The sequence below is a fragment of the Mixophyes fleayi genome, chromosome 2 (assembly GCF_038048845.1).
Source record: "Mixophyes fleayi isolate aMixFle1 chromosome 2, aMixFle1.hap1, whole genome shotgun sequence".
NCBI lineage: Eukaryota > Metazoa > Chordata > Amphibia > Anura > Limnodynastidae > Mixophyes > Mixophyes fleayi.
This window is the reverse complement of record NC_134403.1, coordinates 317,141,889-317,165,760: the sequence shown is the minus strand read 5'-3', so window position 1 is coordinate 317,165,760 and position 23,872 is coordinate 317,141,889. Positions and strand designations below refer to the sequence as shown.

At 42.1% G+C, this 23,872-nt stretch overlaps 1 protein-coding gene across 1 annotated transcript in view; it reads right to left on the bottom strand.

The window, feature by feature from the left end:
* Window positions 1–23,872, bottom strand: part of SMG6 (SMG6 nonsense mediated mRNA decay factor) — a 176,780-nt gene that overhangs the window by 94,795 nt on the left and 58,113 nt on the right. Inside the window, exons 11-12 of the mRNA XM_075196679.1 lie at window positions 5,632–5,772; window positions 5,398–5,551 (exon numbers count right to left, since the gene is read on the bottom strand). Of these exons, the coding sequence (XP_075052780.1) occupies window positions 5,398–5,551; window positions 5,632–5,772 (295 nt within the window). The remainder of the gene's footprint in view (window positions 1–5,397; window positions 5,552–5,631; window positions 5,773–23,872) is intronic.

Below are 23,872 nucleotides of genomic sequence, written 5' to 3'. Positions count from 1 at the left end.
ATGTCTTGCAGTAGACTCAATAGCAATGTATTGAAAAAAAGTCATGTTCTGCAAGGTAATCATCCCTGAACAATTGATACAGCAAATGAAGGCGATGAGGATGGGTTAAATAAGCACCAGCAGACACAATCAGATCCTAATCTACAGGGACAGAATTTTCAAATCAGCGCTATAAGTAAAAGAATATAGAAAAATGTACAATTTTTGCCCAAATTTCCCTCAACACTGGTCCCTGGACACATCATTTTTCTTTATAGCAATGAACTGTGAGGTCAGCAGGAAAAATCTGCCGAGCCAACAAACGAAAAACTTGATTCTCTCTAGAAGGAGGAGGGGGTGAAGTAAACGAATTAAGAAAAAAAAAAATCTGATTTCAAATCAAATATCTAGTGTGGGCAGGTCATTATTAATGCTATTTGACTTTAGAATATTAGCAATTTCCTTAAGCCGAAAAACATTGCCATTTCTTTATCCAAATATTACTTTCAAAAAAACAAATTGTCCCTCCCCCCTCTCCGTCCCCCACCCCTCCGTCCCCCACTCTCCGCATCCACCCCTCCGTCCCCCACTCTCCGCATCCACCCCTCCTTCCCCCACTCTCCGCATCCACCCCTCCTTCCCCCACTCTCCGCATCCACCCCTCCTTCCCCCACTCTCCGCATCCACCCCTCCTTCCCCCACTCTCCGCATCCACCCCTCCTTCCCCCACTCTCCGCATCCACCCCTCCTTCCCCCACTCTCCGCATCCACCCCTCCTTCCCCCACTCTCCGCATCCACCCCTCCTTCCCCCACTCTCCGCATCCACCCCTCCTTCCCCCACTCTCCGCATCCACCCCTCCTTCCCCCACTCTCCGCATCCACCCCTCCTTCCCCCACTCTCCGCATCCACCCCTCCTTCCCCCACTCTCCGCATCCACCCCTCCTTCCCCCACTCTCCGCATCCACCCCTCCTTCCCCCACTCTCCGCATCCACCCCTCCTTCCCCCACTCTCCGCATCCACCCCTCCTTCCCCCACTCTCCGCATCCACCCCTCCTTCCCCCACTCTCCGCATCCACCCCTCCTTCCCCCACTCTCCGCATCCACCCCTCCTTCCCCCACTCTCCGCATCCACCTCTCCTTCCCCCACTCTCCGCATCCACCTCTCCTTCCCCCACTCTCCGCATCCACCTCTCCTTCCCCCACTCTCCGCATCCACCTCTCCTTCCCCCACTCTCCGCATCCACCTCTCCTTCCCCCCACTCTCCGCATCCACCTCTCCTTCCCCCCACTCTCCGCATCCACCTCTCCTTCCCCCCACTCTCCGCATCCACCTCTCCTTCCCCCCACTCTCCGCATCCACCTCTCTTCCCCCCACTCTCCGCATCCACCGCGTCTTCCCCCACTCTCCGCATCCACCGCGTCTTCCCCCACTCTCCGCATCCACCGCGTCTTCCCCCACTCTCCGCATCCACCGCGTCTTCCCCCACTCTCCGCATCCACCGCGTCTTCCCCCACTCTCCGCATCCACCGCGTCTTCCCCCACTCTCCGCATCCACCGCGTCTTCCCCCACTCTCCGCATCCACCGCGTCTTCCCCCACTCTCCGCATCCACCGCGTCTTCCCCCACTCTCCGCATCCACCGCGTCTTCCCCCACTCTCCGCATCCACCGCGTCTTCCCCCACTCTCCGCATCCACCGCGTCTTCCCCCACTCTCCGCATCCACCGCGTCTTCCCCCACTCTCCGCATCCACCGCGTCTTCCCCCACTCTCCGCATCCACCGCGTCTTCCCCCACTCTCCGCATCCACCGCGTCTTCCCCCACTCTCCGTATCCACCGCGTCTTCCCCCACTCTCCGCATCCATCGCGTCTTCCCCCACTCTCCGCATCCATCGCGTCTTCCCCCACTCTCCGCATCCATCGCGTCTTCCCCCACTCTCCGCATCCATCGCGTCTTCCCCCACTCTCCGCATCCATCGCGTCTCCCCCCTCTCCATATCCATCTCTCCCATACAATTAGCAATGGTAAATGTAAGAGTTACTGGTATCTGAACACACCACATGAAGGACATTAAATATTTCAACTATGCATCAGTATTTGACATTCTTTGGGTACAACAGAGGTAGAACAATAGCATTTAACTTTCAATGCACTGACAAAACACTTGCAATATACGTTACTGGTCACTATAGTAAAAACGACCTCTGTACTCACAAAGACAAAGGACACAACTGAGCCGCGGCATGTTAAGGTATGTCCTGCTTTTTACCATATACAAAGGTCAGCAGTTACATGTATATGTTCCATAATATAGTCTTCAAATGGGTTTCTTATTTCTACACCCTTCTTAGTTCATGTTGGGTACAATCTGTCAGTCACACTGCTTACACCAAAATGTCAACAGTCAGTCATTGTTGACTTTACTACCTGTTGACAATCACAATATTGCCATTTTAACCACATAGACACTTTGAACCTGTCGACATTTCTGACTGTCGACATTTTGGCGTCAGACTGGCTGTCGACAGGTTCAGCATCGACAGATTGACTACATCCCCTAATTTCCAAATACCAGCCAGGCAGCAGTATTTATAAATCCATAATCTAACACAGTGCAAGCTAAACATTGTGATAGAACACAAACGGCATTAACTCTCATTCTTGACCCATTATTTTAGAAACAGATGTATAGTTTGGGCAGATTGAACATTAATAATTAAGTAATCTTTTTACTGCGAATGTTTAACATCTTAACAAATGAAATCATCCAATTAAAACACATAAAACCACCGCATACGTGAGCAGATTAAAACGGTTTTGTTGCTGAATCGCTGGCTGTACATTATAGCACTTTAATTGTTGAGTTGCATTATTGTATTATTAGTTATTGTATATTTGAATTCACAAATACCATGTGGAAAACAGACTACCCAAAATGTAAATAAGGATTCTTAAAACACGCATGACAGGGTTGAAAGACAAAAGAAGTTTAATCAGTAGGCATAGCTACAAAGAAAAACATACATACTGAATATATTGACTTGCAAGTGTCAAGCAGTGGAATAGAAAGCTGCTTAAGGTGCAGGCTTATCAGGGTCTGTATTCTTACCAACCAGTCGTACCACTGTCTATGTGCAAAATGTACTTTTACTAGAAACGATATGTCAACCCAGATGTTAATCTAACCAAACGGGTTTGTCCTTTGAGGCTTGTGGACGTGTATAATATACACACCTACACAGACTAGTTTTACCATCCAAGTAGCGAATTACAATTAAAACAGCATTTAAATTCTTTCCGGTCATCCTTCTAGGACAGAGGATACTTCGTTTTCTATAACAGGACTATAACTCCCAATAGAAATAAAAGACTATGAACGTAAAACAAAAAATGTACATATGTATTCATCCCCTTTGCCAAGCTATACCTGAATAAATCCTGGAACAAATTTGTTTTAGATGTCACCTGTTTAAAATTAAAGTATTTAAGTTTATTTCAAAACAAATATACCTATCTATGAGAGGTTCCAAAGTTGGTTAGCGCATTTCCAAACAGAAGCTTCATTATAAGCACTCAAAGCATATTTCTGAAAGGTCATTGAAAATTACCAATAAGCTGAATAATGCAAGAATATTGCAAAAACTTGATACTTCCCACAGCAATAAATATTGTGCATTATAAAAGCATTACAAGGGGAGGGGAGATTATGGATTTGCGCAGGATTTTGTTTTTTTGTTCAGATATTCCAGGAAGACAACAAAAGGGTTTGCTCTGCAAATTAAAGTAACTGACCTACCACTGGGAGGCTGTTAATTTGCACCATGGATCAGTGTTAAGAATCCCCAAATAAATCCATTTTGATTTCATGATGTAAGAAAGTGAAAATGTCAAAGTTGGTTAGAGCCAGTGTATAATCAAATTATTAAAGTAAACATGTACTAGTCTTATATTAATCAATATAAATGAGAAAAGCAGAAAAATTAGACTAGCTAACTAAACAAAAACGTAGGTGTGGTGGTGCAAAAAAGGTTGTCTACACAATGCAATCTGTGAGACACATTTGAAATGCTTTAGAATACATGTTTTTCTTGATCTTCACTTATACATTTCACGTTACAAGAATGGTGCTATTAATAATAAAAATTCAACTAAAAAGCCAAAATAAATTATCTAATATACCTAGGACATTATAGATCACAATTACTTCCCGTTCCTTGATAAGATACTTAACAGATTTAGTGTGTGGTGAGCGAGGAATTCTCTCTGGGGGCTGTGGTATTAAGGGTGTCTGTGGCTAGGGCTGGGTAATATACTAGTATTTTAGTAGTACTGTATTAATAAATGCTAATACGGCGATATTGCAGAATTTTTAATAACCATACTACTGTGCGCCATGCAGACCATTCATAAAGTGATTCAATGGGCTAGATTTACTAAGCTGCGGGTTTGAAAAAGTGGGGATGTTGCCTATAGCAACCAATCAGATTCTAGCTTTCATTTAATTAGTGCTTTCTACAAAATGACAGCTAGAACCTGATTGGTTGCCATAGGCAACTTACCCCACTTTTTCAAACCCGCAGCTTAGTAAATCTAGCCCAATGACTCCTTCGCTTTAGGGTTCGAATGTCGCCCCGTTAAAAGCAACATACTAGATTTAAAACAAAAATGAACAGCTGGTAAACGCATCTATTGTGATACCACTGGGTACAATGCCTTCGCCTGATCAATAAAAATTCAAAATAAACATTTTCCAACTGATATGCGGAAAATAAATTGAAAGACTAAAGCTTTGAAGCTGGTGTCGTTACAACTAGAGAAGTGCTAGTGTTTGCAGCACTAAAGTGCCGACAGTCTAAAGTGTAACAAGGAAGCGATTAGGTATGAGAGGGACTGAGCTGTACATATGTAAGAGTTCAACCCATCTGTGGGTTTTACCAACAAAAAAATAAATAAATCTGTGAAAAAAGCCAATGCTTTGCCATCATCTCCCAGCACTTAATACAAGAACTGTGCAGCTACTGCTAGCACATTGTAGAGCTCCACATGTAATACATCACATGTAAATATAAAGATCAGCATTGGCTGCTATGTGCACTATATATCATACGACTACATCACTTGCTTTTACGCCCATGTAAAAACAAGCGATTTATAAAATATAGGAAAAAATAAATAAGGGCACAAGACAGAGGACTAAATGAGACGCCCACATGCAATGCTTCCTCCTTTGCCAGTACATATAAAACAGTGCCAGTTATTGTTCTTATCACATTGTTTATATATAGTGTTACCACCAGCAAATATTTTAAATATTCCTGGGATGGTATATTGATATACAGGAATTTGCTCACATTCAATTACAACCAATGTTGAGAAACATGTATGTGTGAATGAAGATCAATATATGGGACTTACTCTTTGCAGGTCACCAGCGGACTGGGTGGTGGATTCCATGTCTCAGGGTGGCCCAGCATCCAGTCTGACCACACCTTGACACTAGGCAGAAGCTCTTTCAGATCAAGTGGAATCGTTGAAACTTTGACTCCTACGTCATTATCCGCTATGTCAGCTGAATGGGAAGAGTAGAGTCCAGTTAACATTGCAGCTTATATTATATGGAACATTAACGCTTTGCAATACACCGCTCACCACTGCCTCCGGAACTACATTTCTCAGTTTTTAAGATGATCAGCAGTTGGATGCATCTAGTCACCAGAAGAGAGAACATTGAGAGTCCCAGAGAGGTGGCTTGGTCCTGTACTGGAGAGCGGGAACCCTCTGAATGACGATCTGCATGGGGAAAAAAAGAAGGCAAATGTATACCAACAGATTTTACATATCAATACAAGTGCTACTAAGAAGTAATGCAGTGAAAACCATATTTGGCGCTTTTTACCATTTTATTAACACGGAAAAACTGAGTTTTCCACTTCTTTATTTTCTAAGCAATTCAAAATTAAAAACAAGATTTTCCAAATAATTGTTTCTTGTCTTTTTAGGGGCCTTAATACCAAATAGTTGGGCAAACTGCATGCATACTACAATAAAGTTAGCTTGTTAGAGGGAATGTCTATCCTCAATCCAACGCACCATCCCAATACTTTCACACTGCAACCTCACTGTGAATGTTTTACAGTACTTAACATTAGTCTGGAGCTGGCTGGCTGTCTACTGAATTCTGCGGTAATGAATGACTCAATGTTAGTATGAGGCAGGAGGACTTGGAAAGCCAAGATTACACAATTCGGCTTGATTTTAATGATGAGAAATAGATGTATTAAAAAAAAAAAAATCCCTATTTCCAACGTAAGAAAGAAGAAAAAAAAAACCCCATCAAAACTTCATCATTCTCAATTTATATAGCGCCACCAATTTCACAGCGCTGTACAGAGAATATTTGCCATTCACATCAGTCCCTTTCCCAATAGAGCTTACAGTCCAAATTCCCTAACACACAGACTATGGTTAATTTTTTCAGCAGCCAATTCACCTACTAGTAGGTTTCCGAAATGTGGGCGGAAACCCACGCAAACATGGGGACAACATTCAAAAATTCATAATTGTGTAAGATCAAACTAAATGTAATCCATGGACAGTGTGAGCACTCTGGATGAGCCCAGATGCATGTTTGCTCTGCTCCATGCCTCAATTTCTGCAACCATTAGCAAAGCACAGTCCAACCTCCTTTAATATGGAGCAGGCACACAAAAAGGCTGAACAAGGCAATATGACCCAAACAAAAACAAAAAACTAAAAAAAAAAAAACTAAAAAAAAAAAAACCACACACACCTCAGCCTACCAATCACTAGTGTGGAAGACATTCCAGATGACCTGGCAGGGGTGTAGATTCGATCTCAACAGAACTCCCTCCTCTGATGCCTTACTGTTTATCTGAGACATCAGAGAACCGAAGAGTGCCTTTGGCATTGAGTTCTAGGTAGCAGTAGCAGATATAATGGCCAAGGTGACCTCAACTGGATCAGGAAGAGAAGTCCGATAATGGACAAAGTCTGCCATTATAATAAGATAGACCAGGGACTGTCGTGTCTCCACTCAGAGAATGATCCCCGCTAACACAAATAGAAAAATGTTAAACCCCAGTTTATCTTACCCAGTGGTAAAGGGTACCTCTTTCAACCTCACTAAACAATCTCCTAGAGTTCCATCTAGGTGGAGCAACGAGGTAATCACCAATCCTGTCGACCGAGCTTACAATGTGTTGGACACCAATGGCTTTTCCCCACACTCTCCTGAACTACTTAAATTTCAAATGGGTATATACCTAATCCACTCCCACGTTGTTCCTCTCAAACTCTACATGTCAGGATTGCATCCCTGGCAAACACGAAATATGCAGAGTATCCAAATCAATATGATAAGCCGCAAAATGCACTTCAGCTTCTATAAGCCACTGTTGCCTTGAATGTTAATAGTATTAAAGTCACAAAGAAAAGGACCACAGCTATACAAGATCCAAAGTGCTGCACCTCAAGCAGCTCATGTTTCAATGACTTGTCTACAGAAACAGGTAGGATACTTAATGACCCAGACAGGTAAACTAAGTCACCTGGGCATAATTAAAGAGATTCTGAAAAAATTAGCTACTTGGGGGTGTGCGAGGACTGGGTATAAGAAACAATGACTGACCCATCACCCATATGGCGACACGTACTACCACCTCACGATTACCCTCGCCTCACACACGCCACAATTTGAGGTAGAATGCATTCTTCTACCTCTAAGCACAGTCAGCCAAGGGCCAAATCATTGGAGAAAATGTTAAGGATAATTGAACAAATCACCTCCTGTTCTTTGATCTATGGGTCCTTCTAAAGATGGAAGTTATCATCCCTTATCAAACACAATTATCGAGCAGCATGGTGGGTGAAAAACACCTCTGCCAAGGAGTCCATCCATCTCAACACCCCATAATGTTTATTCCTGAATCGATCTAATATTAGCCAACCTTTGCTCCCCATAATCCAGCTTCAGTGAAGTGTTCAGGTCCAGCCATGCAGCAGTTATGATGAGTGCAGCACCTGTACCTCACAGCAATTTTTGTGGCTCCTCAATGACACCCTGCTCCTACAACAAAGCACTGCCCAAGCGATTGATCAAGAGATGAGTAGCTTTTTTTGATATAAACCAAGTCTAATATTTTATATGGTCACAAGTCCATAGTACAGGAGTTCTGCTCTTTTACAAAAAAACATTGTGTTCCTTAAAACAGAACAGCTTCTGAATTTACACAAAGAAAAAAAAAAAGTCAGTCGGTTTAAAGACAATTAAACTTTGCACACAGCGTTAACAAGAATAGGCGTTTTCATGACTTTGATACAACTTTAATGGTGCTGTTAGAATGTTTTTTTTTCTATGGTATAAACTCCTTAAACTCTAATATATACTCAGTTCTCCAGGCCACCTGCTTAAACCAAAGTCCAAAGGTGGCGTTATGGCAAAGTCAGCCTTGGAAAAAGGGTGACTTTAAATGGAATTTATACACTTTTGTGCTCTGTAATATAACAAGTGGTAAACTAAGTATAACAGTATTGTGCTCTATCTTTATAATGCCACACTAGTTCCTGAGCAGGAGCCTTCAGTGTTGATCCCCCCAAGCAGAACATTGATTAACCTGCCCAAGGAGGCATGTGCTAAAAACCTGCAATCTATTCTATTCTCCATAACCAACTGGTCCAGGAATTTTAGCAAATAGTAGATATGGTCACCACAGTACCAAGGACCAGGTTATCACTATGCTAGGGTACAAGGAATTGTCATAACTCTGTCCCAGATATAACCTGGAAGAATAAGCCAAGCATAAGCCCAAATCAACACGATAGCTCCACAATACAGACTGGTAAGGCATACAGGGATTTGACGCTTCATCAATGCTAAAGAGGAAAAAAAAGACAAAACAAAAAAAACAAACAAGCTCTTGCTTCAATCCCAGTGTGACTCCATGTAGTTGGCACTAAACATTTTCAATAAACTTTATCAACTCAATTGATGGTCCAAACAGTAAGGAGGTAACGAATGAGGAAGCGAATTGACAGCCACCTCAACAAGTGTAAGATTTCACAGGAAACAATGTTTATGCAGAAAAGCAATCTAAAAGATGTTCTATACAGGGATGGTTAAGATGAATCAGAAGAGACGAGATACACAGTTTAGCTCAAGTGCTGAAGACGCTTGCTAACCCCCCCCCCCCCCCCCAGAAAAAACACAGACTAACAAGTAAGGCAGGGATCTTAAGTTGCAATGTGCCCAGACTAGGCCACCACAGGACTAACCATTCCAACAGCAACCAATGTGCTACTAAAGCAAATACCTTCCGCAAGCATCCACTATGAAGCGCTGAATTCCAGCTACTCAAGAACGGCCTAGTTTTAAAATACTTGTATTCCAGCTGTAAAATACTCTGTGGTTGCTCCCTACTGCTTATGTCACATTACTGCAGCCAATAATGACAATCAATGGTACACCAATAATATGAGAGAACAATTTGGCTCATTCCCAGGATCACTGCGCTTTTTAAATAAAGCCTTTACATCAGCAAAGGTTGCAGCAAAAATGCAAATATGTGTAACATGTCTAAAACAAAATCTCTATAATATATATATATATATATATATATATATATATATATATATATATATATATATATATATACATACATACATACATACATACATACATACATACATACATACACACACACAGATAGATATATAGATATAGATATACACACACACACACACACACACATTTTGTGAACACAACATTTGCCTCAGTAAATGTATATTTAATGTGGCTATTGTAATGAAATTTACACCAAATGTCAGCAAAAACCCTTGCAATCCACGCAAATAAATCAAACCATAGATGTCCATAAACTAAAAGTTCTGTGTGATAATGTGAAATGACACAGGGAAAAAGTATTCAAGCTTCCTGAAATTTATTTAATCCTTTGTACAAAACACTTTGTTGGTAATGACAGCTTCAAGACGCCTCCTGTATGGAGAAACGAGTCGCATGCATTGCTCAGGTGTGATTTTGCCTTTTTCTTCAATGATTATAGTCTTCAAATCTTGAAGGTTCTGTGGGCTTCTTCTGTGAGCTCTGATCTTTACTTCTTTCCATACATTTTCAATTGGATTCAAGTCAGGTGATTGGCTCTGCCATTCTAGCAGCTTTATTTTCTTTCTCCGAAACCAATTGAGAGTGTCCTTGGCTGTGTGTTTGGGATCATTGTCTTGCTGAAATGTCCACCCTCATTTCTTCTTCAGCATCCTGGTAGATGGCAGCAGAATTTCATCATCAAGGGATCTCTGTACATTTTTCCATTCATCCTTCCTTCGATTATATGCAGTATGCCAGTACTGTGTGCAGAAAAACAGCCCCACACCATGATGTTCCCACCTCCAAACTTCACTGTTGGTATGGTGTTTTTGGGGTGATGTGCAGTGCCATTTCTCCTCCAAACATAGTGTGTATTATGGCATTCAAAGAGTTTAATTTTGCTCTCATCTGACCACACTATATTCTCTCAGTATTTCACAGGACTGTACAAATGTTGTGCAGCAAACTTTAAATGAGCTTCAACATGTTTTTTCTTCAGCAAAGGAGTCTTGCGGGGTGAGCGTGCATACAGGCCATGGCAATTGAGTGCATTACTTATTGTTTTCTTTGAAACAATTGTACCTGCTAATTCCAGATCTCTCTGAAGCTCTCCACAAGTGGTCCTTGGTTTTTGGACAACTCTTCTGATAATTTTTTCACTCCTGTGTCAGAAATCTTGCAAGGTGCACCTGGTCATGGCCGGTTTATGGTGAAATGATGTTCTTTCCACTTCTGGATTATAGCCCCTTCAGTGCTCACTGGAACATTCAGCAGTTTGGAGATCCTTTTGTAACCAATGTCATCAGTATGTTTTGCAACAATAAAGGTAGCGAAAGTCTTGTGTAAAAGCAAAGAGCTCTCTCATCATGAGATATTTCTTGTGTGACACCTTCGTAATGAGACACCTTTATATAGGCCATCAGTTGTAGCCAAACAGGCTGGCAGGATTGCTTTCTAATAACTGATAGATTTCAGCTGGTGTTTTGGCTTTCTATGCATTTTTTGCACCTCCCTTTCTTCATGCATTCAATACTTTTCCCTGTGTCATTTCACATTACACAAAACTTAAATTATAGACATCTATGGTTTGATTTCTTTGCATGTGTGGATTGCTAGATGTCAACCAAATAGTGATTTGTGTTAACAGCAAGCCAAACAAAAAGTGCTTTAATAATGCCACAATAGAGTAGGCAGCTTCAAATTTTTCAAGCATTTATCTGCAAATGCCACAACCTAAAAACAAAGAAGAAGCCAAAGCGCCACACATAGGGGCATATTCAGGTCCTGGGTTCACAGTAACGTGCCGCAACGGTAATCCGTGGCACCGCAATAAGGCTGAATCCGCGTTATTGCGGTAACGTATTACTTTCAGTAATGAGCAAGAAAACAGGGGGGTGAGGATCAGCGCTCCCTTATGGTGTAATGGTTGAAGCCGTTGCTGCCTGCGGGATAATTGTGTAAAAGGGAAGTTCCTAACCTTTGAATAGATATAGAAGAAAGAATCCCCTTGGCGCAATGATGATGGGTGTGTATTTTACCTGAAATGCTGAGTCAGCAGATACAATCAAAAAGTGCAATTGCCATAATCATCTTATGCATAATTCGCCGTTTAAACAAGCAACCAATTGTCTCAGTCTCTTACGCTCATAAATAGTATATATCTGGGTGTTGCAACCCTTTAGCAAAGGTATGCAGATCTCAATATGGGTTAAATGGTGGTAGAATCACAAAACAGTAACCGGGTTAGGCAGAAAGATTATATCCAAATGAAATTGTCCAGGAATTCAATAACATCTTGGATTACACTTATCATCAAAGACTGAGTTATCAAATACTATAACATATGGTAGGTCAGTGGATTCCAAACTTTTTCAGTTCTAGGCACCCTTAGAATCTACAAAATTTTTCAAGGCACCCGTAAGCCAAAATAATTACCAAGTAGCCCCCCACCTTGCTTACCACTGGCCGAAGCACCCCTGTAAGATCTCCAAGGCATCCCAGGGAGCCTAGGCGCACAGTTTGGGAACCACTGTGGTAGGTGTAAAAGTTCAAATTGTGAGATCAATGCTGATCGGATGCAGAGTGGTGATCACTCACAATTGCTTTCATCCGCCCAAAAGTATGAATCTGGGGTCGGTAAGTTCCCTTTGGGTGGAACAGTGTTGGGATGTATTAAACCAGAAACTTACTCAGTGTAGGTTTGCTGGAGTTGCTCTTCCTCTGGATTCCCTCTCATCTGCGCCGCTGCAGGGGTGAACACTGAGGTGGTTGTCTGGGAGACGGGATGGTCGCGGCCGCGACTTCGTCCTGAATTCGCATGCGATAGATGGTTCGTGTGTCTGTTCCATGTTTAGCTCTTGCTGGAGAGCAGATCAAAGGATCGGTAGGTGTTAAAGACGTGCAACCCAATGTGTTTTGCCTTCAGGCTTCCTCAGGGATATAGATGGTCTACATAGGTGGTGAAGAGTTTATAAAAGGTGCTTTTTTTTGGTATTGCGCTTTGATTGGTTGGTCCCTAAACCATAGGCTCCCAGTGGGACTCCGATCTTCATACTGGAGAGAGTATCTCATTCCGACCCATCCATTTGGTCCGGTTAAATGAATAACACTTGCTGTGGCCAATGAGAAGAGCCAAAACTCCATATTGGGTTACTGTAGTAAAAATGTCTATTAACCTGATATAAACAATTCAAAGACCGCTTTTGGATCCTAATAGATACAAAGTGCTAGGCTTGACAAGTACTGTAACTTGCAATATATAGTACAGAGTTGGCTGAATGCTCTCCGAGTACATATGAGTGCGTTTAGTCCTCCATACGTTGTTTGATGTTGGTACACTACGGGAATAATAAAGCCATTATTCATGAAGTAGTGAGCGGGCTATTAAATCAAATGATTGCTTATAATGAAACTTAAAATTTATATGAAATAGCCCAACTCAAAATCTATAAGGGGACCTTCTGGTGTTCGGGTCTCCATATTATAAATCCATTTGGATTCTTTCTAAGAGATGAGTTTTATATCATTGCCCCCGCCCCCCCCTCCTCCATGGTTTGTCAACATTTTTGATCCCAATACATTTAAATAGAGAGGGATTGTGTGCATGGCGGGTGGCACAATGTTCTAACACACTATGCTTTTCCAAGCCTTTCTTAATGTTTCTTTTGTGCTCTGATATCCTTACACATAATTTCCTAATAGTTCTCCCAATGTATTGTAAACCACAGTGGCATTGCAGTAGGTATATAACCCCAACAGTTTCACAGGTTACAGAGTGACACTGTAGGGGAAATGATGTGTAAGGATATCAGAGCACCCAAGAAACAAAGAAAGGCTTGGAAATGCATAGTGTGTCAGAACATTTTGCCACAGTAAGGAATAAGATAAGAAGATTTATTCATCATATCAGGTAAGTGTTCTATTTATTTATTTTTTTAATTCTGGTACGAGTCTATTTTGCACACTTAATATATTTTCAACCTATGAAAATTGTTTTCAAACTATGGGGGGAATTCAATTGGCCGCATTACTGCTGAAAGTAACGCGGCCTGCGCACTATTATAGTTAATACGGTAATTTTAATCCAAATGTCTGCTCGCGACTCCCTGAGCAAAATTCAGCGTTAAAAATTATTGCACTAACGGTAATAGTCAGAGATGCTCAGGCTCGGTTCCCCGAGAACAGAACACACCCGAACTTAGCAGATCCGAGTACCAAGTCGAGCCGTCTCGGTACTTTTGCGCACCCTCAGAATTGAAAACGAGGCAAAACGTCATTGTTACGCCGTTGGATTTCAAATCTCGCGAGTTTTGGATTCTATAAGAACTGCCCTCTACGGTGAACCAACCCCATTCCACAGAGGGACATAGAAGGGGTAGCACAGTTCTTGGCAGTCTCTAGTGCAGTTGGGCAGTGTCATATGTAGAAAAGAGAGAGGAGAGGTAGCAGTGTTCTTCAAAGTCTCCAGTGACATTCAGGAGAGCTCCATTGCTAATTGTCATTGCTGAAATAGAAATGGGGCTGGCAGGCTTGGTCTTCTAAATCTGCAGTTACATTTTACTGTACAATAGCTCACTCAGAAACAGGAGAGCTGGCAGGGTTCAGTGCTGAAACAGAAATTGTAATAGGGCTGTCAGTGTTCTTAAATGTCTCCAGTGACATTCTACTGTGTCATAGCTCATACAGAAACAGGAGGGGTGGCATTGTTATTGTCACTCTCCAGTCTCAGTGATGATGATACTAATCCCTCTACCTCATGTGCTAAAGTCTATGTTCAAGTGCATAGTGGTTTTAAGACAGGGAAATAAAAATGTAAATAAATAGGTTGTACCTTTGTAAAGAAAAAAACAACAACTCACTAATAAAGGTGAAAGTTTACTGTAGAAAAACGTAAAATCGCCAACATGCCATTCTGCCCAAAATATTACCAGCATCAGCTAGCTCCTTTCTCTCAGCACCTGCAATCTACACTGTCATCATATTCACCCTCATCAGTGTACATATAATCCTCAAACAATACTAATTCATCCCCGCTGGAATCCACCATCACAGAAGTCTGTGTAATTTGATGTAATTGCCGGTAATGGCCTTCCTCATGGAATTTGTAGTTCATTTTACGGAAGAGCCGTCACGAATTTTGGGCAATTCTTTTAGACCAAACCAAAAATCAAAATGTTGTACAGACTCATCTGCATCACCACTGGGTGTCTTGGGAAAGCCAAGTTTTTTTCCTAGCAGCAATTTCCAGATAAACTGAAGGAGGAGACGTCATTGTGTCATGTTCCACTTGAGCTGTCAGCTTGCTGACCAGGAGCTCATTGCATCTCTTGAGATCTGGGTCAGTTGGAAAGAAAGAAGACAGCTCTTAAACCTAGGATCAAGCACAGCTGCCAAAATGTAATGATCCGATTTCAAGATGTTTATAACTCTTGGATCTTGGCAAAGCGAATAAAGTACTTAATCTACAAGTCCAACATGATTAGTGGAATTGCTTTGTTTCATTTCCTCCTTCAAATTCTCTTGCTGCTTTTACAAAAAGCCTAAATAGGGGAATCACATAACTCAAGCCAACAGTGTCTGCACAGGTGACTACTTTGAGTGGTTTCAGAACCTTGCACTGGACTAAAGTACATTCACCCTAAATTCTACTCTTCTTGCAGCTGATGCATTCTCCTACATGCTGTTGCAGAATCCCGAAAATGACCCTAAATATTTCAGGACAAAGACAGCATCTCCTACAAATCATTGTCATTTTTTAAAAAAGTTCTGTACCACCAAGTTGATTGTGTGAGCAAAACAGGGAATGTGATGGAATTCCCCCCGCTGTAATGCTCTAAAAATTTTGGTGGTGTTATCAGAAATCACATATCCTCAGGAGAGTCCAAGCAGGATAAGCCATGTTGCAATAACATCTCTTAGTTTTTCAAACAGGTTGTCAGCGGTATTATCTCTGACCTGTGCCTTGTCTCATGTCTGATAACCACCTCTCACTCCTGCCTTCAAGACTCCTCCCCACTTATGGAATTCCCTACCACACTTGATCAGACTTTCCCACAGCCTTCAAATCTGTAGATCTTCTTTGAAAACCTCTATTATTTTAGAGGTGACCTTATCCTCGATAACACTATTCACACTATTGAACCCTCACAACTATCCCAATCTCCACTCTGAGCCACACTCGCTCCTCTTGTTTCAGCTGTGCCCTCTTCCCTTTAGAATGTAAGCTCTCTAATGAGCAGCGTCCTCCATACCCTTTGTTTTCATGTCTACATTCATTTTGTCTGCCTTGGCTGTTCTTGTTTTACATGTGTCTTGTTTTATGTATGTCCTTGTCTTCTCTAATGTAAGGCGCTGTGGAGCACTGTGGTGCCTTACAAATCTAGGATATTATTAACAACAACAACAACATGCCTCTTAGTGAAGCAGATGATACACAGAGTAGCCTGCCTCTGAAAAATGCGATGTTCTTGGGTACATGCTGCAGCTGTCCCTGCTGGTGAAGGCGAATCACCAACCCAGTGGGCTGTCACAATCATATAATCTTTGTCCAGTTCCGCTTGTCCACATATCTGTGGTTAAGTGTACAGTGGGTAGAATGGCATTCTGGTAGAGGTGAGGAATAGCTTTTCTAGTATAATGGTGTTGTGATGGAATTTGGTAACGGGGGCAGAAGACCTCATATAACTGTCTAAATCCAGCTGCATTAATAGTGGATACTGGACGCAGATCTAATACTAGAATAATAGAGTCCTGGATAGTGGGGGGAGGAGTCCTGGATAGTGGGGGGAGGAGTCCTGGATAGTGGGGGGAGGAGTCCTGGATAGTGGGGGGAGGAGTCCTGGATAGTGGGGGGAGGAGTCCTGGATAGTGGGGGGAGGAGTCCTGGATAGTGGGGGGAGGAGTCCTGGATAGTGGGGAGGGGAGTCCTGGATAGTGGGGAGGGGAGTCCTGGATAGTGGGGAGGGGAGTCCTGGATAGTGGGGAGGGGAGTCCTGGATAGTGGGGAGGGGAGTCCTGGATAGTGGGGAGGGGAGTCCTGGATAGTGGGGAGGGGAGTCCTGGATAGTGGGGGAAGTCATCTCACCTTAGAAACTTGGATGCAGGACTAACTCCGTTAACTTGTGAGGATATTTGTGATGAAGGTGTTAGGGGTGTAGATTGCAGGTGCTGGGATCTAGCTGAGAAGGGATGTAGCCGATACTGGACGGCTTGTTATTTAGCATAAGTTTCTGATTTTCACAAAAGTTTTCCATGAACTCGCTTCAAATGGCGTAACATGGATGAGGTTCCTAGATGGTTAAGGTCCCTACCTCTACTGACTGTGGCTTTACAATGCTACAAATGGCTTGAAACTTGTTGTCAGGATTTGGGCAAAAATAATTCCAGACACAAGAGGTGGATTTTTGGGTCTTATGCCCAGGCATGACAATGGCCTTCTTATCACTGGCAAGAACTGCTGCAAATGACTTGAAATTAGTGTTATTGAGGTTAATAATAATGTAGGGGGGGGGGGGGGAAATTATGTGATTTTAGTAAAAAAAAAATAGGGATCCAAAACCAAAACACGAAGTTAATCCAGAACTAAAACCAGAACACGGGGGTCAGTGAACATCTCTAGTAATAGTGCGCAGGCTGCAATAATGCGGCCAATTGAATTCCCCCAATGTGTGGCACTTCGGCTGCTTTTCTGTGGACAGAGACATATACACATGCCCCCATATATACTAGATTGTAAGCTCTCAAGAGCAGGTCCCTCCCTATAATTTGCTTCCACCTCTACCCTTATATGTCTACCTTGTATGTCTCAGCTTTATCTATGTACTGTTTTTCCCCAGCTGTAAGGCGCTATGGATCACTGTGGAGCCTTAAAAATCCATGAATAAATAAATATACTGTATATCGCAAAAGTGTTAAAAGTGTAATTAAAGTTGTGCACAGACTCCAGCCTCAATAACTCTTTATAAGCCAAGACACTGTCTGCACAAGACAATGGAACAGAACAGATGTCTAAATATTACAGCTTATACACACACTCCATTCTGAGGTGCCCATATTGGGGGGGCATCAGAGAGATTCAGATGTGAAGAACACAGCGTTACTAAACTCAGCAGGATAGCGGGCAATTTACATGAGGATTTGGTTTACATTTGTTTCTACAGGTAATAAATCCACCTGGGCTAAAGAAAGGTCATAAATTACCAGCTCTTCCCACTGATCTGGGACACATTCTCTTGTTTCTCAGAGAACATTATACTCATGGAAAACATAAACCAACTGTCGTCAAAGTTGTCTGAAAGCAGGAAGCGGGCGGTGAGGAGAAAGCTGCCATGTGGCCGGATGCTATGTATTTCTAATTAGTGCTATACATCTTTCAGCAGAGAGGGCCCTTTCTCTGGGAAACACAACACACAGCCCTTGTTATTGTAACTGTCAGAGAGCGCTTGCACAGATAATCTCCAGGAAAAGGGATAAACACATCCCATTGCCAGTGAGTCTGCTAAAGGTAGAGCTGCTCACAGTCACAATATAGCTAAGGAAATGACACAACAGACAATGGAAGGAAGAGGGAGAACGATATCGACTGGGCTCACAGCTAATGCAGTAACAGTATGTATCCAAAGGGGGAGCTACAGAAGAAAAATTAAGCATATCAGACATAAGGGTGCAAATAGAAGTAAATGGCCAGAAAAGTAATGCAGTATTTCACACACAACAGGTTTCAGGGGTGCAAAAAGTTTCATACAGAATGGGTGAAAATAAGAGATGAGAAAGGAGAATGACAAAATAAGATCACTATAGGATTACTAGGACATTGAGGTACAAGTTTGCATGGCATGGAGAGTGATTGGTAGCTGTATGGAGATACATGGACTTCGTTAGCAGTGAATGGGCAGAGCGCAGGCTACCAGTAAAAGCATTCAACACTTAATCAGTCTAACACATCCAGGCTTATTGCTAATAAACTTTACTGAAAGAACATAATAAAAGAGCAGAATAATCAGAGAGTGAAAAGAAATATATTGTATTTTGGAGGTAGCTCTTTCCTATACAAAGGCTGGTGAGACACATTTAGCTTTGGTCACTCGTGTTTAAACAACCACCAACCAGATCACAAGGTGTTTTCCAAAAACTCTGACAGGCAAACATATGACAGAGCACCAGGGAAAAGATGCACAGATTATATAAAGTGACTAGGGATGTTAGGGGTTAACCATTTGAACAGCTAAATGCTCCTGTCATGCTGGAAGTGATAGCTTGATGGATTAGACATCTCTAATAGTTTTTATCCCTATTGTCTGGCCTGTCCAAATGCACAAAACGGATATTACTGCCCACCAGCAGTAAAACAGACATTTTAATCTGTCAGGAAAAGGAGAGAAAAAAAACCTACAAATAAAGATGACATCCCAACACAAGCAGACTGCATGTAACATACTAGTGGTTTGGTAAAATGTGTAGTTTAAGGAATTTCTTTTTTCCTTGAGACCCCCCATGTGTTTTTCATGTATTAACACACACACTATATATATATATATATATATATATATATATATATATATATATATATATATATATATATATATATATATATATATATATATATATATATATATATATATATATATATTACACACACAGTCCAGAATGTACATATATCACGGGGGGAGGGGGAATGATGAGCTGTGGGAATTACGGTGGCATGCTCACCATTATACGCACATCTAACTATTTAATCACTATATCACTCTTCTCCTCCTTGTTCTTTAAACCCCATCCAAATACCCACTTTTACATAGAAGGGAACCCAGACTGATAAGGTGAGGAGCAGGGCTAAATATCACCATGTAGGAAACTTATATAATATCTTCATCCGTTTATCTTCATCCGTATAAAAAACTCTTCGAGGAACCAGGAGACACCATAAAGAAAAAGTAAACCAAATTAAGTGGAGTTTCTGTGTAAGGAGGGCAGTCACGTGTGGACTGTCATACTATGTACAGAGTGCACAAATACATTCGTAATTGCAGTGATCTTCTCTTTCACAACTAACTTACAGTTATCTGCACACAACTGCTTTGTGTCAGCTGACATACATGTCCACTGAAAGTTAAAACGTAACTGTTTATCATGTGAGTAGTCATCCAGCATGACGACCCTGCCAAGTACCCAGTGGGAAAGGACAGACACTGCTCACCTAACAGCACCTGCAAGCCATTAGCTGTGCTTTATCGCTCAGACACACTGAGGGTTTCATGTATGAATCAGTCCATATCCAGACAAAGCCCTGGCAGAAAATCCCACCAGAGCAGAGGAAGTGGGCAGCCCAGCACCCGTCTGTCTGACACACAGGAGCAGACAGCTCCTTTATACTAACAGCTGGATGATAAAGATGGAGCCAACAAACAACTCATACCCAAACCACAACACGGACATACAGAGAGGTGGGTGGAATAGTGAGTAGACTTTCCGTTCCCTGGCACAGTGTGTGCAGCAAGAAAGTCATCAAATGGCCTAGGGACGGCTGGCACCTGAGAGCCTGCCACATAGTGATAATGTAAGCTGAGCACAAGAAAAGGGCTGACTTACCAAGCATTTCTATAAACCATGTCTGGATGCCGGATATTCCTTTAAAACATTCCATATAACAGATCAGCTACAGGTTTGGTGGGCACTGAGCTTTCAAACCACAACTAAAAAGATCACAACCATAACCACTATGCCACACTGCTCTCAAGTCTAAACTGTAACACTGGACTACAGGATGGAAAACAAACCTGCAGAGGGCACAGACACAACAGCACAAAGGTTAAGCCTTTTGCACTAAAACCTCCATTCACTGCTCTTGGATTAACTTCCATATGGACAAGATACACAGTTATGAACAGTCAGAGGAAACAGCTGCATTTGCAAGAAACCCTCATGACACCATCAAGAGGTTCATCGGGGACAAATTAATCTCCTTTTTACTGTTGGTACCAAAAAACTGCCCCAGAGAAGCCCAATGCAAAATGTAGTACATACCACAGGCACCAATAGGTCGTAATTATTTTTTGGTTGTCTGGTGAATGGAGTGCCAAGGAGACACGTATGGAAAAGTGTTCTCAGGCTATTATACTGTAGAGACGGGAGCTCGAAAGAAACACTTTTTATGATGAAAGTTGAATTAAAAAAAAAAGAGAAGGCTGAATATTGCTATTGAGGGTTAAAATAGGAAACACTTCTCTTAGATATCACCTGTAATATGAGCTTGAGATAGATCTGCAGTGGGGCTATATAGATGAGAAAATGTGCACTAACCCATAGCAATCAACAGGTTGTTACTCTGGTGCTAGTTATACTAATGGAAGCAAATTGGTTCTGTCAATTTATACCACTGTTGGTAAATATCATCCAATGTGTTGTGCTTAAAGAGTCAAGGCAAATCAATATGGGGCAGCACGGTGGCTAAGTGATTAGCACTTCTGCCTCACAGTGCTGGGGTCATGAGTTCAATTCCTAACCATGGCCTTATCTGTGTGGAGTTTGTTTGTACTCATGTTTGCGTGGGTTTCCTCCGGGTTCTTCGGTTTCATCCCACACTCCAAAAACATACTAGTAGGTTAATTGGCGGTTATCAAAATTGACCCTAGTCTCTCTCTCTGTCTGTGTGCATTAGGGAATATAGACTGTAAGCTCCAATGGGGCAGGGACTGATGTGAGCGAGTTCTCTATACAGCGCTGCGGAATCAGTGGCGCTATATAAATAAATGGTGATGATGATGATGATCAATCACAGCTAAAATACACAATTGTCTTAACATCAAAGACTCAATGGAGGAAATGTAATAACAAGGCGCAACATGGACAAATATGTTACAACCCATAGTAATCAGATGACACAGGCAGAGAACATTAATAAAAGGGCACCACGAGTGACCAGTTCAACCTGTATGTGCTGCAGCATAGAACAATGTCTAGAACTGTGCAGGAGGGGGATGGGGCGGACCAGTCTTCTAAAAGAAAGTTAGAATCTGGTGACTGAGGTGGTCAAAGGAGAAGAATAAAGCCAGTGACACTGTACTCTGTGGATGGAGTCACTGTCATATAGCAAGATACCCCCTTCCCATCAGTAAAGAAATGCTGCAATATGAGATGCAGATGATCACTTCGTACCACCATTAAGTAGCGATATGCTGTAGCCTTGCACCACAATATTACGGAACCATCACAACCTTCCACTGCTGTAGAGACTTCTGTAGGCGTCACAGTGCATTCGTTTGTCCAGACCGTGGTGAACCACTCCTCTGAATGGCACTTTTCTCAATTCTCCTGCTTAATTGAGGACAATGTCATTTTGTGGTGGCTGCTCCTAGAGAGCAGTAGTGATTATCTCAAAGGGTTTCATTTTATTTCCAATTGGACTATGTCGCAGATGAAAAGTCCCATTGGACTACATCATATAACAAGATTTTGGTGCTAAAGAAACCCCCAAAGCCCGCTTTCACCTCTTTATTTGAAGATTTGTTAATATTATTTTCTATTACAGATAATGTGGACTGCTACTGGCAGTCACGGACTTCCTGGTACTTGTAGATTCCCCAAGCTCAAGCAGCAGCAACCAATGGCTGCTAGGGCTTGTTGTGATATGTAGTGCATCTACAGTCTGCTTTTTTACGATCATTATTTGCTTAAGTACCCACCATCCCAGGGTGCTGGGAAGAGCCCTAGGGCTATTAGGCACAAGGAGAGTTGAATAAATTTTTGTTGCTCCCTCCTCATAGAGGTTCCAGCCCCATGCTACCTAGGCTGGCACTGGTTACCACTAGAGCACAGGGAAACCCCATTTCCCTGTTACAGAGGAACCAGACTATCACGTCCAAGCCTTGTGCTGGTTCACAATTTAAGTATTGGGTCTCTATGTAAATGTATCACTGAAATGAATGGAAAGATGGACAATATTTTTTAAAATCTCTAAATCCCAGTCTCAAATTGTTTTGAATCCTCCCAATTCGCTTGATAAAAATCGCTATTTGTTAGAATAGAAAGTGTGTTCGCTTACAATTGCATTATGGCTAATTTGAGCGATTTAAAACTGCTGAAAATAATTTGCCTTTTTACCAGAATACCCTTTAACTATGAGCCATATGAAAGCTCCTGATAATGCACAGTAACAAATACATCTTTTCTATTTTATGATAATCAATTGTTAATGTTGTGCATTTCAAAACGCAAAATTGACAGACAGTTGGTAATAGATGTGTGTGTGCAGAGTGAGATCAGTGTCTATAGCGTGTGAATAAAAGCCAGTTTCTTTAATCATCATTTTCTTTCAGTTCCTATTGCCCCAGGAACTGAAACAGGGGAAGAACCCCATGCTAAACTCAGACACTCACACGACAGAGGGACACAGTACGTGGAATTAATGTGGTGATGTAACTGCCAGTGCCGTTGTCAAAGGGACTGTAAACACAAGTCTGCATTACAAACTGGTTCCTCAAACGTGTTCTAATTTATAAAAAATAAAAAAAAAAAAGCATCCCAAAACAATACTGTACTGTGAGCACAACGAAAAGAAACATTGCAATGAAAAATTACTTTTGAAAACAAACATCTGTTTTGGAGATAATTGTTCAGAATAAAACAAGGATAATCACATGCCTGAAAGTAATGCATAGAAAAGCTATGCACGCCTTTACCACGCTGTAGAACATTTAGTCCGCTAGGAACAATGTTAACTACTATGAACCTTAATAGCCTGACCCAGAAAGCTGTATGGTACACCTGTTAATATATGGGATTGTAGTCAAAGTGATTGTACAGCACTACCACAAGTTATTTGTCCCCAATGGTCAGTCTGTGGTACTACTGAAAAAAAAAAAAAAAAATTCCACTGCCTGCACAATACAATAGTTAGCATGCCCTCCCGCAAAAGAAAGCTAGCTATGCCCTCCCGCAAAAGAAAGCTATTTATGCCCTCCCGCAAAAGAAAGCTAGCTATGCCCTCCCGCAAAAGAAAGCTAGCTATGCCCTCCCGCAAAAGAAAGCTAGCTATGCCCTCCCGCAAAAGAAAGCTAGCTATGCCCTCCCGCAAAAGAAAGCTAGCTATGCCCTCCCGCAAAAGAAAGCTAGCTATGCCCTCCCGCAAAAAAAACACAAAAAAGCTAGCATGCCCTCCCTTTCTCCCAAACCCTACTGCTGCCAGCCTAGGCTCGTACTAGCAAAATCGAGGGGAGGGGTGGTGGGGGTCGGTAGGAGGGGGGTGGGGATGGATAGTGCCCCCCCCCCCTCTAT